The sequence below is a fragment of the Pan paniscus genome, chromosome 20 (assembly GCF_029289425.2).
Source record: "Pan paniscus chromosome 20, NHGRI_mPanPan1-v2.0_pri, whole genome shotgun sequence".
NCBI lineage: Eukaryota > Metazoa > Chordata > Mammalia > Primates > Hominidae > Pan > Pan paniscus.
The window spans coordinates 42206506-42218748 of record NC_073269.2 but is presented as its reverse complement, the minus strand read 5'-3'; the positions used below and the strand labels follow the sequence as shown (position 1 = coordinate 42218748).

Here is a 12243-nt window from a genome sequence, read left to right as displayed (position 1 = left end):
TCCTCCCTGCTCCCTGCATACCTAATGTTCTTTTAAATTTTTTTCTTTACTTTTCATTTTGAATTTAAGACTTTAAAATGTAGCAACAATAGAATTCCCATTTACTCTTTTTTTTTTTTTTGAGACGGAGTCCTGCTCTGTCACCCACGCTGGAGTGCAGTGCTGTGATCTCAGCTCACTGCAACCTCCACCTCGCGGGCTCAAGCGATTCTCCTGCGTCAGCCTCCTGAGAAGCTGAGATTACAGACAAATGCCATCGTGCCCAGCTGATTTTTTGTAGTTTTAGTAGAGACGGGGGGAGGGGGGTTTCACCATGTTGGCCAGACTGGTCTCGAACTCCTGGCATCAAGTGATCCTCCTCCCTCAGCATCCCAAAGTGCTGGGTTAGAGATGTGAACCACCATGTCTGGTCTCCATTTTCCTTTTTGTAACTCCTTTGACACGCCTAGCCAATTTTTTGTATTTTTAGTAGAGACAGGGTTTCACCATGTTGGCCATTTGTTTTGTAGAGTCTGCAGTGTAGAATGTTTCTTTCTTTGGAATTGTCTGATATTTCCTGTTGATTAAATTCAGATTCTGCCTTTGGGGCAAGAATACTCCGAAAGCGATGTACCCTTCTCAGCGCATCATGCCAGGGACCCACGAGGTCAATTCGTTACACTATGAGTGGTATTAATTTTAACCGCTTGGTTAAGACGGTGATTGCCAGATTTCTCTGCTGCAAAGTCACTGTTTTTCCCATTATAATTGATACATGTCTTGTGAAGAAATACTTTAAGCCTATGTGAATATCCCGTTTCTTATCCTCCTTTCATCTATTAGTCTTATCCGTTGATGACGCTTGCCTGAAAAAGTTGTTACCAGCTATTTGTCAAATGGTGGGGTTTTGGGGTTTGTTTCCATCATCATTTCTATGTTTATTTTTTTCTTCTTCTTTTTTTTTTTTTGGTTTTTTTTGAGACAGAGTCTTGCTCTGTCACCCAGGCTGGAGTGCAGTGGTGCGAGCTCGGCTCACTTCAAGCTCCGCCTCCCTGGTTCATGCGATTCTCCTGCCTCAGCCTCCCGAGTAGTTGGGACTACAGGTGCCCACCACCACGCCCGGCTAATTTTTTGTATTTTTAGTAGAGATGGGGTTTCACCGTGTTAGCCAGGATGGTCTCGATCTCCTAACCTCGTGATCCACCCACCTTGGCCTCCCAAAGTACTGGGCTTACAGGCGTGAGCCACCGCGCCCGGCCACTTCTATGTTTATTAATTAGAATTGTGTGTGTGTGTGAGTTGGAGTTTGGCTCTTGTTGCCCAGGCTGGGAATGCAGTGACATGATCTCAGCTCACTGCAGCCTCTGCCTCCTGGATTCAAGCGATTCTCCTGCCTCAGCCTCCCAAGTTTCTGGGATTACAGGCACACACCACCACGCCCGGCTAATAATTGTATTTTTAGTAGAGATGGGATTTCACCATGTTGGACAGGCTGGTCTCGAACTCCTGATCTCAGGTGATCTGCCCACCTTGGCCTCCCAAAATGCTGGGATTATAGGCGTGAGCCACCTCGCCTGGCCTTATTAATTAGAATCTTACTGTTAGAAAGATATTTTTCTTCTTTCCCATTTATTTATTTACTGAATTATTTCTATAAGTATAGACTGGAATTTCTTCTATAGGTTATAATCTCTTTTATTCTATAGGTTATATATTCATTGCTATCATTTTTTTTTTTTTTTTGCTCAAATTATCACACATTTGGCCACTGGGAGCCCCTTCAAGTCGATTCCTGTGTCCTTTCAATGTGGCCTCTTTATTTACTATTTTTATTATTTATTTTCTGGCACCGCAAGGTGTTCCACGTTGATGTGGTACTTTCCCTGCCCCAGTCCTGGAATCTACAAATTTCCCGGGGACCATTGGTTCCTTTTATTCGAAAATGATTTTTTTCAGCCAGGTGTGGTGGCGAGTACCTGTAGTCCCAGCTACTCGGGAGGTTGAGGCGGGAGGATTGCTTGAGCCCGGGAGGCGGAGGTTGCAGCGAGCCAAGATTACACCACTGCATTCCAGCCTGGGTGATGAAACAAGAGCCTGTCTCAGGAAAAAAAAAAAAAATGATTTTTTGAAACCAAGGTTAGATATCTTCATTGCTTCTGAGATGTTATTGTTTCTAGGTCCTCTCAGCTATGAAATATGTTTATATGTATGTATATACAAATAATTCATGAGTTCATATAGTATCTCCAATTTCAGTGCAACACTACAGGGTTCATTCTAGCCTTCTCTCCATTTCCAGATTTTTCTTTCTTTTTTTTTTTTTTTTGAGACAGAATTTTACTTGCCCAGGCTGGAGTGCAATGGTGCCATCTCGGCTCACTGCAACCTCCACCTCCCGGGTTCAAGCAATTCTCCTGCCTCAGCCTCCTGAGTAGCTGGGATTACAGGCACCCACCACCTCGCCCAGCTAATTTTTTTTGTATTTTTAGTAAAGATGGGTTTTCGTCATGATAGTCAAGCTGGTCTCAAACTCCTGACCTCAGGTGATCCTCCTGCCTCCGCCTCCCAAAGTGCTGTGATTATGGGCATAAGCCACCACACCTGGCCTCCATTTCCTTTTTTTTAAATATAATTTTAAGATTTTTTGTAGAGACAAGGGCCTCACTATTTGCCCAGGCTGGTCTTGAGCTCTTGGCCTCAGGTGATTCTCCTTCCTCGGCATCCCAAAGTTCTGGGATTATAGATGTGAACCACCATGTCTTGCCTCCATTTCCCTTTTTGTAACTCCTTTCTTTGACATTGAAAAATGTGGCTCACATTAACCATAATATAATTTATTTATTAACCATTATATATATTAATATATATAAATATATTTGCTCAGTCCTGTGTAAAAAGTAATTTAAGAATTGCTGACTTCCATGTACCATACAGTTCTTTTTGTCTTTAGTCTTACAGTATATAGTGAAAATACAGTTTTCTAAAACTACTTTCTTCCCTAAACCCTTTGTATTCATAATATTTATGTGTAATATAGATTGTTCATTTATTACTGTTTGTATTTTATTTTGGGTTCCCCTCACATCCTGGTTGAATTTAATGATTTTTCTGAGTATGTGAAACAATCACATTGTTCTAAAAGTCAGAATCAGACAAAAGGATTTACTGAGTCACTCCTCCATCATTTCTTCTCTCCCAATCCCATTGCCCATTGTTTTTTGTTTGTTTGTTTTTTGTTTTTGTTTTTGTTTTGAGACGGAGTCCCACTCTGTCACCCAGGCTAGAGTGCAATGGCGCAATCTCGGCTCACAGCAACCTCCACCTCTCGGGTTCAAGCAATTTTCCCACGTCAGCCTCCCGAGTAGCTGGGATTACAGGCATCCACCATCATGCCCAGCTAATTTTTGTGTTTTTGTAGAAATGGGCTTTCACTAAGTTGCCGACCGCCTTGGCCTCCCAAAGTGCTGGGATTGTAGGTGTGAGCCACTGCGCCCGGCCCCGGTTCTTTGTTCTTTCTACCCAGTTCCCACTTACCTATTTCAGTAACCAATAATGTTACTTTCTTGGTTTTATGGTTAAATAAACATAACAAAGAATTTACCATTTTAGGGTAAATTACAGGCGTAAGTGATTACGCCTGTAATCCCAGCACTTTGGGAGGTCGAGGTGGGAAAATTGTTTGAGCCCAGGAGTTTGAGACCAGCCTGGGCAATATGACGAAACCCCATCTCTACAAAAAATTAAAAACTAGCCAGACGCGGTGATGCACACCTGTAGTCCCAGCTATTTGGGAGGCTGAGGTAGGAGAATCTCTTGAGTCTGGGAGGTCAAGGTTGCAATGAGCTGTGATCATGCCACTGCACTCCAGCCTGAGTGACAGAATTAGACCCTACCTCAAAAAAATAAATAATAAAAACATTGGGAAAAAGGCTTTTGTTAGAGTTTTTACTCAGAGTGGTTGCTTTTTCAGGAAGAGATTACTAAGGTTAAGATGGAGATTCCTGTACCTGTCTAGCTCCCATAACTTGGCCAACTTCTCTCAGCCCCTGAGCCCAGGCCCTTGTGATGTGGGATCCCAGGCCCTAAAGAATGTCTGTGAATTGCAGAGACAGGGAACATTTAGGCACGTAGCTTCAAGTTTTACTAGGTGGTGTAGAGATGGCTCAACTTTCCAGAAGGATTTGTACAAAGTTTTGATGTTGGAGCTCTAAAACAGCATGGTTTTGCTGGGTCAGAATCAACTTGTAGGCTGGGCACAGTGGCTCACACCTGCAATCCCAGCATTTTAGGAGGCTGAAGTGGGAGGATCACTTAAGGCCAGGAGTTCAAGACCAGACTGGGCAACATATTGAGACCCTGTCTTTACAAAAAATTTTAAAATTAGCCAGGTGTAGTGGCGTGCCTGTGGTCTCAGCTACTTGGGAGGCTGAAGTGGGAGAATCACCTTAGCCCAGGAGGCTGAAGCTGTGATTGCGCCACTGCCCTCCAGCCTGGGTGAGAGTGAGATCCTGTCCCTGCCCTGCCAAAAAAAAAAAAAAAAAAAAAAAAAAAAATTGTCCTGTAACTCATAATTCACATTTTGTTTCACATTATGGGTTTGTGAAAAATCCCTTTGAGACATATAGAGCTGGAATTGGACAGCTCTGCTCTTATTTCTGAAGCTTCCTCTTTTTAAAAATTGCTCTTTCTCATAATGACCAAGCATCTGAGTCTGAATTTTTATCTAGTCAAAGTATAGCCTAATTTGTGTACTGGTTAGGACAGGCTAAGTTATGCTGTGGTGGCAAACAACCCCTGAATCTCAGTGGCTTACAGAGTCACATTTTATTTCTGCTCATGTACATGTCCAGTGTGGATCAGCAGAGACAGGGTTCCACACCAAAGAAGGCCCTCCACCCTTAGCTGCATCATTTGAAAAACAGATGGTCACCACATGCATGAAGAGAAAAATTGGAGAATTGTGCAGTCTTTCTGGTGTCTGTCTCTAAATGAAGTGACAGTCATCACCTCAGCTGAGATTTCATTGGCTAGAGCAGTGCATGGCCCTACGTAAGTGCAAGGGGCTGGAAAATGTCATTTTCTGTGTGCCCCAAACTGGATAATGGTGAAACATTAGTCATGTCTTCCACACTGGCTAAGACCCATTTCTTTTTCTTTTCTTTTCTTTTTGTTGTTGTTTGTTTGTTTTGTTTTTTTGAGGCGGAGTCTCACGCCAGGCTGGAGTGCAGTGGCATGATCTCAGCTCACTGCAACCCCTGCCTCCCGGGTTCAAGTGATTCTCCTGCCTCAGCCTCCCGGGTAGCTGGGACTACAGGCATGCGCCACTGCACCTGGCTAATTTTTGTATTTTTAGTAGAAACCGGGTTTCACCGTGTTGGCCAGGATGGTCTCAATCTCTTGATCTCGTGATCCGCCCACTTTGGCCTCCCATAGTGCTGGAATTACAGGCGTGAGCCACTGCTCCCGGCCGACCCATTTCTTTTTCTATACATAGGAAGTTGCTTCTGTAAATTAGATGTGATTTCTTTTTGGAGCAAGGAGGACATCCCTGGACTGTGGAAAGAGGGTTGACAAGGAGCGTGTGCACAAGTGAGCGAGGGGACTGAGGAAGCTGGAAGCCTTTCCTATGAAAGGTCACCTCCTCTGCGTGAGCCAGGACATGCCCCCAAAGGCTTTAGCACAGAGAAAATCAAGCTCCCCTTCAGTATGCAGGTTCCCAAAGGCACCTCACTGCCATTCATGAATCACTCCATTCATAGCTCCTTTTATAACCCACCCCCCTGTTGAGGAGGATTAATTGTATTACTTATCGTTATAGAATATATGCTTGTCGGGTACAGTGGCTCACACTTGTAATCCTGACACTTTGGGAGGCAGAGGCGGGTGGATCACTTGAGTCCAGGAGTTCGAGACCAGCCTGGCCAATATGGTGAAACCCCATCTCTACTAAAACTACAAAAATTAGTCAGGCATGGTGGTGCGCACCTATAATCCCAGCTACTCTGGAGGCTGAGGCAGGAGAATTGCTTGAACCTGGGAGGTGGATGTTGCAGTGAACCGAGATCACACCACTGCACTCCACCAAAGTGAGACCCGGTCTCAAACACACACACACACACGTGTACGCATGCACTTTCGGGAAAAACTTGAAAATACAGAAAAAAACAAAGATCCCCCATAACTATATAACCTAGAGACAAATATAAAATTTAATTGAAAATCCTTTTTAGTCTATGTTCTATGCTGCATATACACAAGCATACATGTGTACATATATATTTTTTTCCTGTAAGAATAGGATTACACTACACTTGCTGTTTTGTAACCTACGTTTTTCACCTAATGTTATTTATTTTATGTCATTACATCAACAAATAAAGATATGTATCATTTTGTTTATGGTGAAAGTGTTTCCACTGTATGGATACACTATAGTTTACTTATTTATTTAATCTTCTTTCCTAGATATTGAAGTTTTCTTTAAATTCACTGTTCCATTGCCAACTGTGTCTCCATCATATACTCCGCACACATGTTAATATTTTGGATAGGGTCGGCTGGGCGCGGTGGCTCACGCCTGTAATCCCAGCACTTTGGGAGGCTCAGGCGGGCAGATCACGAGGTCAGGAGATCGAGACCGTCCTGGCTAACACAGTGAAACCCTGTCTCTACTAAAAATACAAAAAATTAGCCAAGCGTGGTTGCTGGGTTGCTGACACCCAGGCTGGTGTCAGTGGCACGATCTTGGCTCACCGCAACCTCCGCCTCCTGGCTTCAAACAATTCTCATGCCTCAGCCTCCCGAGTAACTAGGATTACAGGTGCTCACCACCATACGCAGCTAACTTTTGTATTTTTAGTAGAAACAGGGCTTCTGTTGACCAGGCTGGTCTCTAACTCCTGGCCTCAGGTGACCCGCCCACCTTGACCTTCCAAAGTGCCAGGATTACAGGCCTGAGCCACTGTGCCCCGCCCCTTTTAAATATAAATCAGATTATGCCATTCCTTGGCTTTAAAAGTTTCGTATCTTCCTGTTTTCCTTAAGAATAAAATCCAAAGTTCTTACAGTGGCTTACAAGCTCCTTGTGATCTGGCTTCTGGCTCTCCCTCTGACCCTCTTCCTCTCGCATGTTCCATCCCAGCTGCCCTTGTCTCCTTCCTCTTGTTGATCGAGGAAAGCCTGCTCCTGCCTTCAGACCCTTGCAATTGCCGCTCCTGGTGCAAGGCGTGCACTTCCCCAGATACCTGCATTTCTCACTCATCCATTCAGGCTGTGCTTACCTGTCACCTTCTCAGACCACCCTCTCTTCCTCCAAAACTCCCTCTCCCCTTAATCTTCTTTGTTTTTATCTGTAGGACATTTGCCACCTGACATATATATATACATATGTTGTTGTTGTTGTTGTTGTTTGTGACAGAGTCTCACTCTGTTGCCCAGGCTGGAGTGCAGTGGCACAATATCAGCTCACTACAACCTCTTCCTCCTGGGTTCAAGTGATTCTCTCACCTCAGCCTCCTGAGTAGCTGGGATTACAGGCATGCGCCACCACACCCAGCTAATTTTTTGTATTTTTAGTAGAGACGGCATTTCACCATGTTGGCCAGGCTGGTCTAGAACTTCTGACCTCAAGTGATCCGTGTGCCTCACCCTCCCAAAGTGCTGGGATCACAGGCATGAGCCACTGTGCCTGGCCCCACCTGACATATAATTAGGAATATCAATATCATGTCTATGGCCATACCACCCTGAATACTCACATCTCATCTTTTTTCTTTTTTTTTTTTTCTTCAAATTTTTTGTAGAGATGGGGGTCTTACTTTGCTGCCCAGGCTGGTCTTGAGCTGCTGACCTCAAGTTATCCTCCTGCCTTGGTCCCTCAAAGTGCTGAGATGACAGGAGTGAGCTACTGTGCCCAGCCCTCAATCCCATCTATCTCCGTATGTCAGTGTTTGTTGGTTGTCTCTTCCCATAGGATGTGAGGTCTAGCCAGACACAATGGCCCACACCTGTAATCCCAGCACTTTGGGAGGCTGAAGTGGGCAGATCACTTGAGGCAGGAGTTGAAGACCAGCCTGGCCAACATGACGAGACCCCGTCTCTACAAAAGTTACAAACATTAGCAGAGCATGATGGTGCACGCTTGTAATTCCAGCTACTTGGGAGGCTGAGGCAAAATAATTGCTTGAACCCAGGAGGTGGAAGTTGCAGTGAGCCGAGAGCTCGTCAGTGCACTCCAGCCTGGGTGACAGAGCAAGATTTTGTCTCAAAAAAAAACAAAAACAAAAAAAAAAACGGAATGTGAGATCAACTGGGACAGGGACTTGAATTATTTTCTTTCCTCATTCCTAGAACAGTGCCAGTTGACACAGGAGCCCAGTAAATATGAAAGAATTCTGACTTCCTTTTCTCTGCCTCCATATCTATCAGATGCCAGAGCCTGTTGATTTAATCTCATCTACATTTTGAATTCATCTCCCTCCTCCTCTTTTCTGCTGCCAATGTCCTGGGTCAGGCCCTCTTCGTGCCTGAAAAAGTACAAGTACCTCTCAGTCAATCTTTCTGACTCCAAGGTTACACCTCTCCAAAATAACCTGGCCATATTGGTCCTGTCACTTCTGTCTTTAAATTCTTAGGTTGCCTTCCATTTCATTAATAAGTGAAAACCTACTTTTTCTTTCTTTTTTGTTTTGGAGAGAGAGTCTCACTCTGTTCCCCAGGCTGGAGTGCAATGGTGCGATCTCAGCTCACTGCAACCTCTGCCTCCTGAGTTCAAGCAATTCTCCCTGCCTCAACCTCCTGAGTAGCTGGGATTATAAGCGCCCACCACCATGCCAGCTAATTTTTGTATTTTTAGTAGAGACGCGGTTTCACCATGTTGGCCACGCTGGTCTCAAACTCCTGATTTCAGGTAATCCACCTGCCTCGGCCTCCCAAAGTGCTGGGATTACAGGCTTGGGCACTGTGCCCGGCTGAAAACCTACCTTTTTTTAAAAATAGAGATGAGGGCTCACTATGTTACCCAGGGTGGTTTCAAATTCCTGAGCTTAAGCGATCGACACACCTCAGCTTCCCAAAGAACCTAACTTTTATGCATCAGCCTGTATTTATTGGTCACCTGTGTCCTCCAGACACTGTGGCAAGAGTGATGGTTAGAGTGATGATCAGACCCACTGGTCCTTGCCCTCATGGTTTTTTCATTCATACATCTTCATTTTCTTTTCTTTTTTTTTGAGACAGAATCTCACTCTGTGGCCCAGGCTGGAGTGGAGTGGTGTGATCTTGGCTCACTGCAACCTCCGCCTCCCAGGTTCGAGCAGTTCTCCCACCTCAGCCTCCCAAGTAGCTGGATACCGGCACGCACCACCATGCCTGGCTAATTTTTGTATTTTTAGTAGAGATGGGGTTTCACCATGTTGGCCAGGCTGGTCTCAAACTCCTGACCTCAGGTGATCGGCCCACCTCGGCCTCCCAAAGTGCTGGGATGACAGGCGTGAGCCACCACACCTGGCCTATACACCTTCATTTTCTGACCCCTGATGTCATCTCCAGCATTATCTGCCTCTAGATTCTAGAGCTAATTAAATTTAAATTAAATTAATTAAAATAAAATAAAAACTTTAGTTTCTCAGCCATACTAGCCACATTTTGTATGCTCAATAGCCATCCATGACTACAATATTTATAGCACAGATTTGAAGATTTCCATCATCACAGAACATTCTTTGGACAGCACTGGTCTAGACCTTTCTTCAAACTACACAACTCTTTCCAAATCATTCTTAGTCTCCCAAATACACCATTTGCTTTCAGTCCAGTGTTTTTGCCACTGCATTTCACTCTGCTCACAATATTCTCTGTCCCTTTTCTGCCTATTAAACTTCCCTGAGGTTTCAGAACCCAATTCCTATTCTACATTTTACAGAAAAGTTTTCTTGACACCATCCCCATTGATTAAGTTAGTCTTCCTTAGCTGGGCTCGGTGGCTCACACCTGTAACCCCAGCACTTTCGGAGGCCGAGGTGGGCAGATCAGTTGAGCTCAGGAGTTCAAGACCAGCCTGGCCAACATGGCAAAACCCAATCTGTACCAAAAATGCAAAAATTAGCCAGGCGTGGTGGCGCATGCCTATGGTCCTAGCTACTTGGGAGGCCGAGGTGGGAGGATCGCTTGAGTATGGGAGGCAGAGGTTGCAGTGATCCGAGATTGTGCCACTGCACTCCAGCCTTGGTGACAGAGTGAAACCCCATTTCAAAAAAAAAAAAAAAAAGTATTTCTTTTGACACACCCCCTACAGGAAGCTTCTTGGACCTCTAATTAGATCAGATTTAATACCCTTGTTAGGCCAGGCACGGTAGCTCATACCCTGCTAACCCCAACACTTTGGGAGGCCAAGGTGGGCGGATCACCTGAGGTGAGGAGTTCAAGACCAGCCTGGCCAACATGGTGAAACCGCATCTCTACTAAAAATACAAAAAATCAGCCGGGCGTAGTGGCGTGCGCCTGTACTCCTAGGTACTCGTGAGGTTGAGGCAGGAGAATCGCTTGAACCTGGGAGGCAGAGGTTGCGGTGAGCTGAGATCACACCTCTGCACTCCAGCCTGGGCAACAGAGTGAGACCCTGTCTCAAAAGGAAAAAAAGAACCCTTCTTAAAACTCTGACTTCTCATTCCCTTGAGATGTATACCATTCACAGGACTTCGGACTCAGCAACTGCCAGCCTCACAGTCAATGGGGAAGTGATGTTCTGCAGAAAAGCAGTAGATGGTCAGAAGGTAGTGAGTTATCTCCATTGATTGTTCACAGTCAGTTATGAATTGAACTCCTTGTTCTATTCTTCCCCCTCTTCTCACTACTGTACTTGTCTTTTTTTTTTTTTTTTTGAGACAGAGTTTTGTTTTTATTGCCTAGGCTGGAGTGCAATGGTGCGATCTTGGCTCACCACAACCTCTGCCTCCCGGGTTGAAGCGATTCTCCTGCCTCAGCCTCCCGAGTAGCTGGGATTACAGGAATGCGCCATCACGCCCCGCTAATTTTTTGTACTTTTAGTTGAGATGGGGTTTCTCCACGTTGGTTAGGCTGGTCTCGAACTCCCGACCTCAGGTGATCCACCCGCCTTGGCCTCCCAAAGTGCTGGGATTGCAGGTGTGAGCCACCGCGCCCAGCTGTCTAGTTTTAAAAAAGAATGAAAGCAGTAGGGAGGGCTCAGATGAGAAATAAAGAGTGCTGGGCCAAGAGGCTTCTAGAAATTGAGTTCCCACGGAGGGCAGTACTCTGGATGTGTGGGTATACAAGCAAGATGCCTGTATTACTGAGGCTTTCTTGCTCCTGTCTGGTGAGTATAGCTGGGGCTGGAGACATTGACAGAGCCTATGGTATGCATGGTGTAGTCCCATTTTGGACTTGGAAGGAGGAAGTGGAGCCAGTGAGATGCCCAGGAGGTTTTGCCTGTTGAGCCCAGAGAAGCTAGAAGACTTCGTTTAGGGATGTCTTTTACTCAAGATTTGGCCTGCATAGATGGTCTGTGTTCCTAGCCTGATGGTGCTGACCTCATCCTTAGGGGTCAAGTGAGTGAGTCTGAGTCGTAAGATCCTTGCTCTAATTTGGAGCAGGTGGGAGCCTTCTAGGCCCCATCTAGGGCCAAGTTTAGCATCACTAAGATGGGGGACTGTGTCAGCTGTAATCCCTCCCTTGGTGGTGCCTGGGTTCTGTGTCAGTGCTGGAGCACATCTGCCTTGAAACCATTTTTCTGCTTTTGGGTTCCTTACTTTTTAGGAAGGGACTGGGTTTTCTTAACTCTGCAGTTTGTTGTTGTTGTTGTTTTGTTTTTTGTTTGTTTGTTTTGAGATCGAGTCTCGCTCTGTCGCCCAGGCTGGAGGGCAGTGGTGCAGTCTTGGCTCACTGCAACCTCTACCTTTCAGGTTTAAGCAATTCTTGTGCCTCAGCCTCCCAAGGTGCTGGGATTACAGGCGTGAGCCACCATGCCTGGCCAACTCTGTAGTTCTTAATGTTAGTTCTTGTGTGGTAGGACATGGAGAGGTGGGAGAAGCAGATCCGAGACATTGGAAGTACAATTCTTTTAAGCTCATCTATTTGGGAGTGCTGAGGCAAGCTCGGTTTATCAGAGGTTACCCCATCTCCCCCCATTTTGCTTTTTCAGGACTCTGCACTTGTCCAAGAGAAGAATCCAGAGAAATCAGAGCAGGTCAAATAGTTCTAAAAGCCATGGCCCAGGTATGTTGAAATTCCTTCGATCCTTAGAATGAT

The 12243-nt window shown here is 45.3% G+C and overlaps 1 protein-coding gene across 5 annotated transcripts in view; it reads left to right on the top strand.

Annotated features, from left to right (window-relative positions):
- ZNF565 (zinc finger protein 565) overlaps positions 1-12243 on the top strand; it is an 80080-nt gene that overhangs the window by 45278 nt on the left and 22559 nt on the right. For 3 of the 5 annotated variants that reach the window (XM_063600196.1, XM_003816130.5, XM_008969117.6), the window contains one exon: positions 12137-12210. The exons of the other annotated variants lie outside the window; for them this stretch is intronic. In XM_063600196.1, the coding sequence (XP_063456266.1) occupies positions 12137-12210 (74 nt within the window). The remainder of the gene's footprint in view (positions 1-12136; positions 12211-12243) is intronic. 5 annotated transcript variants of the gene reach the window in all.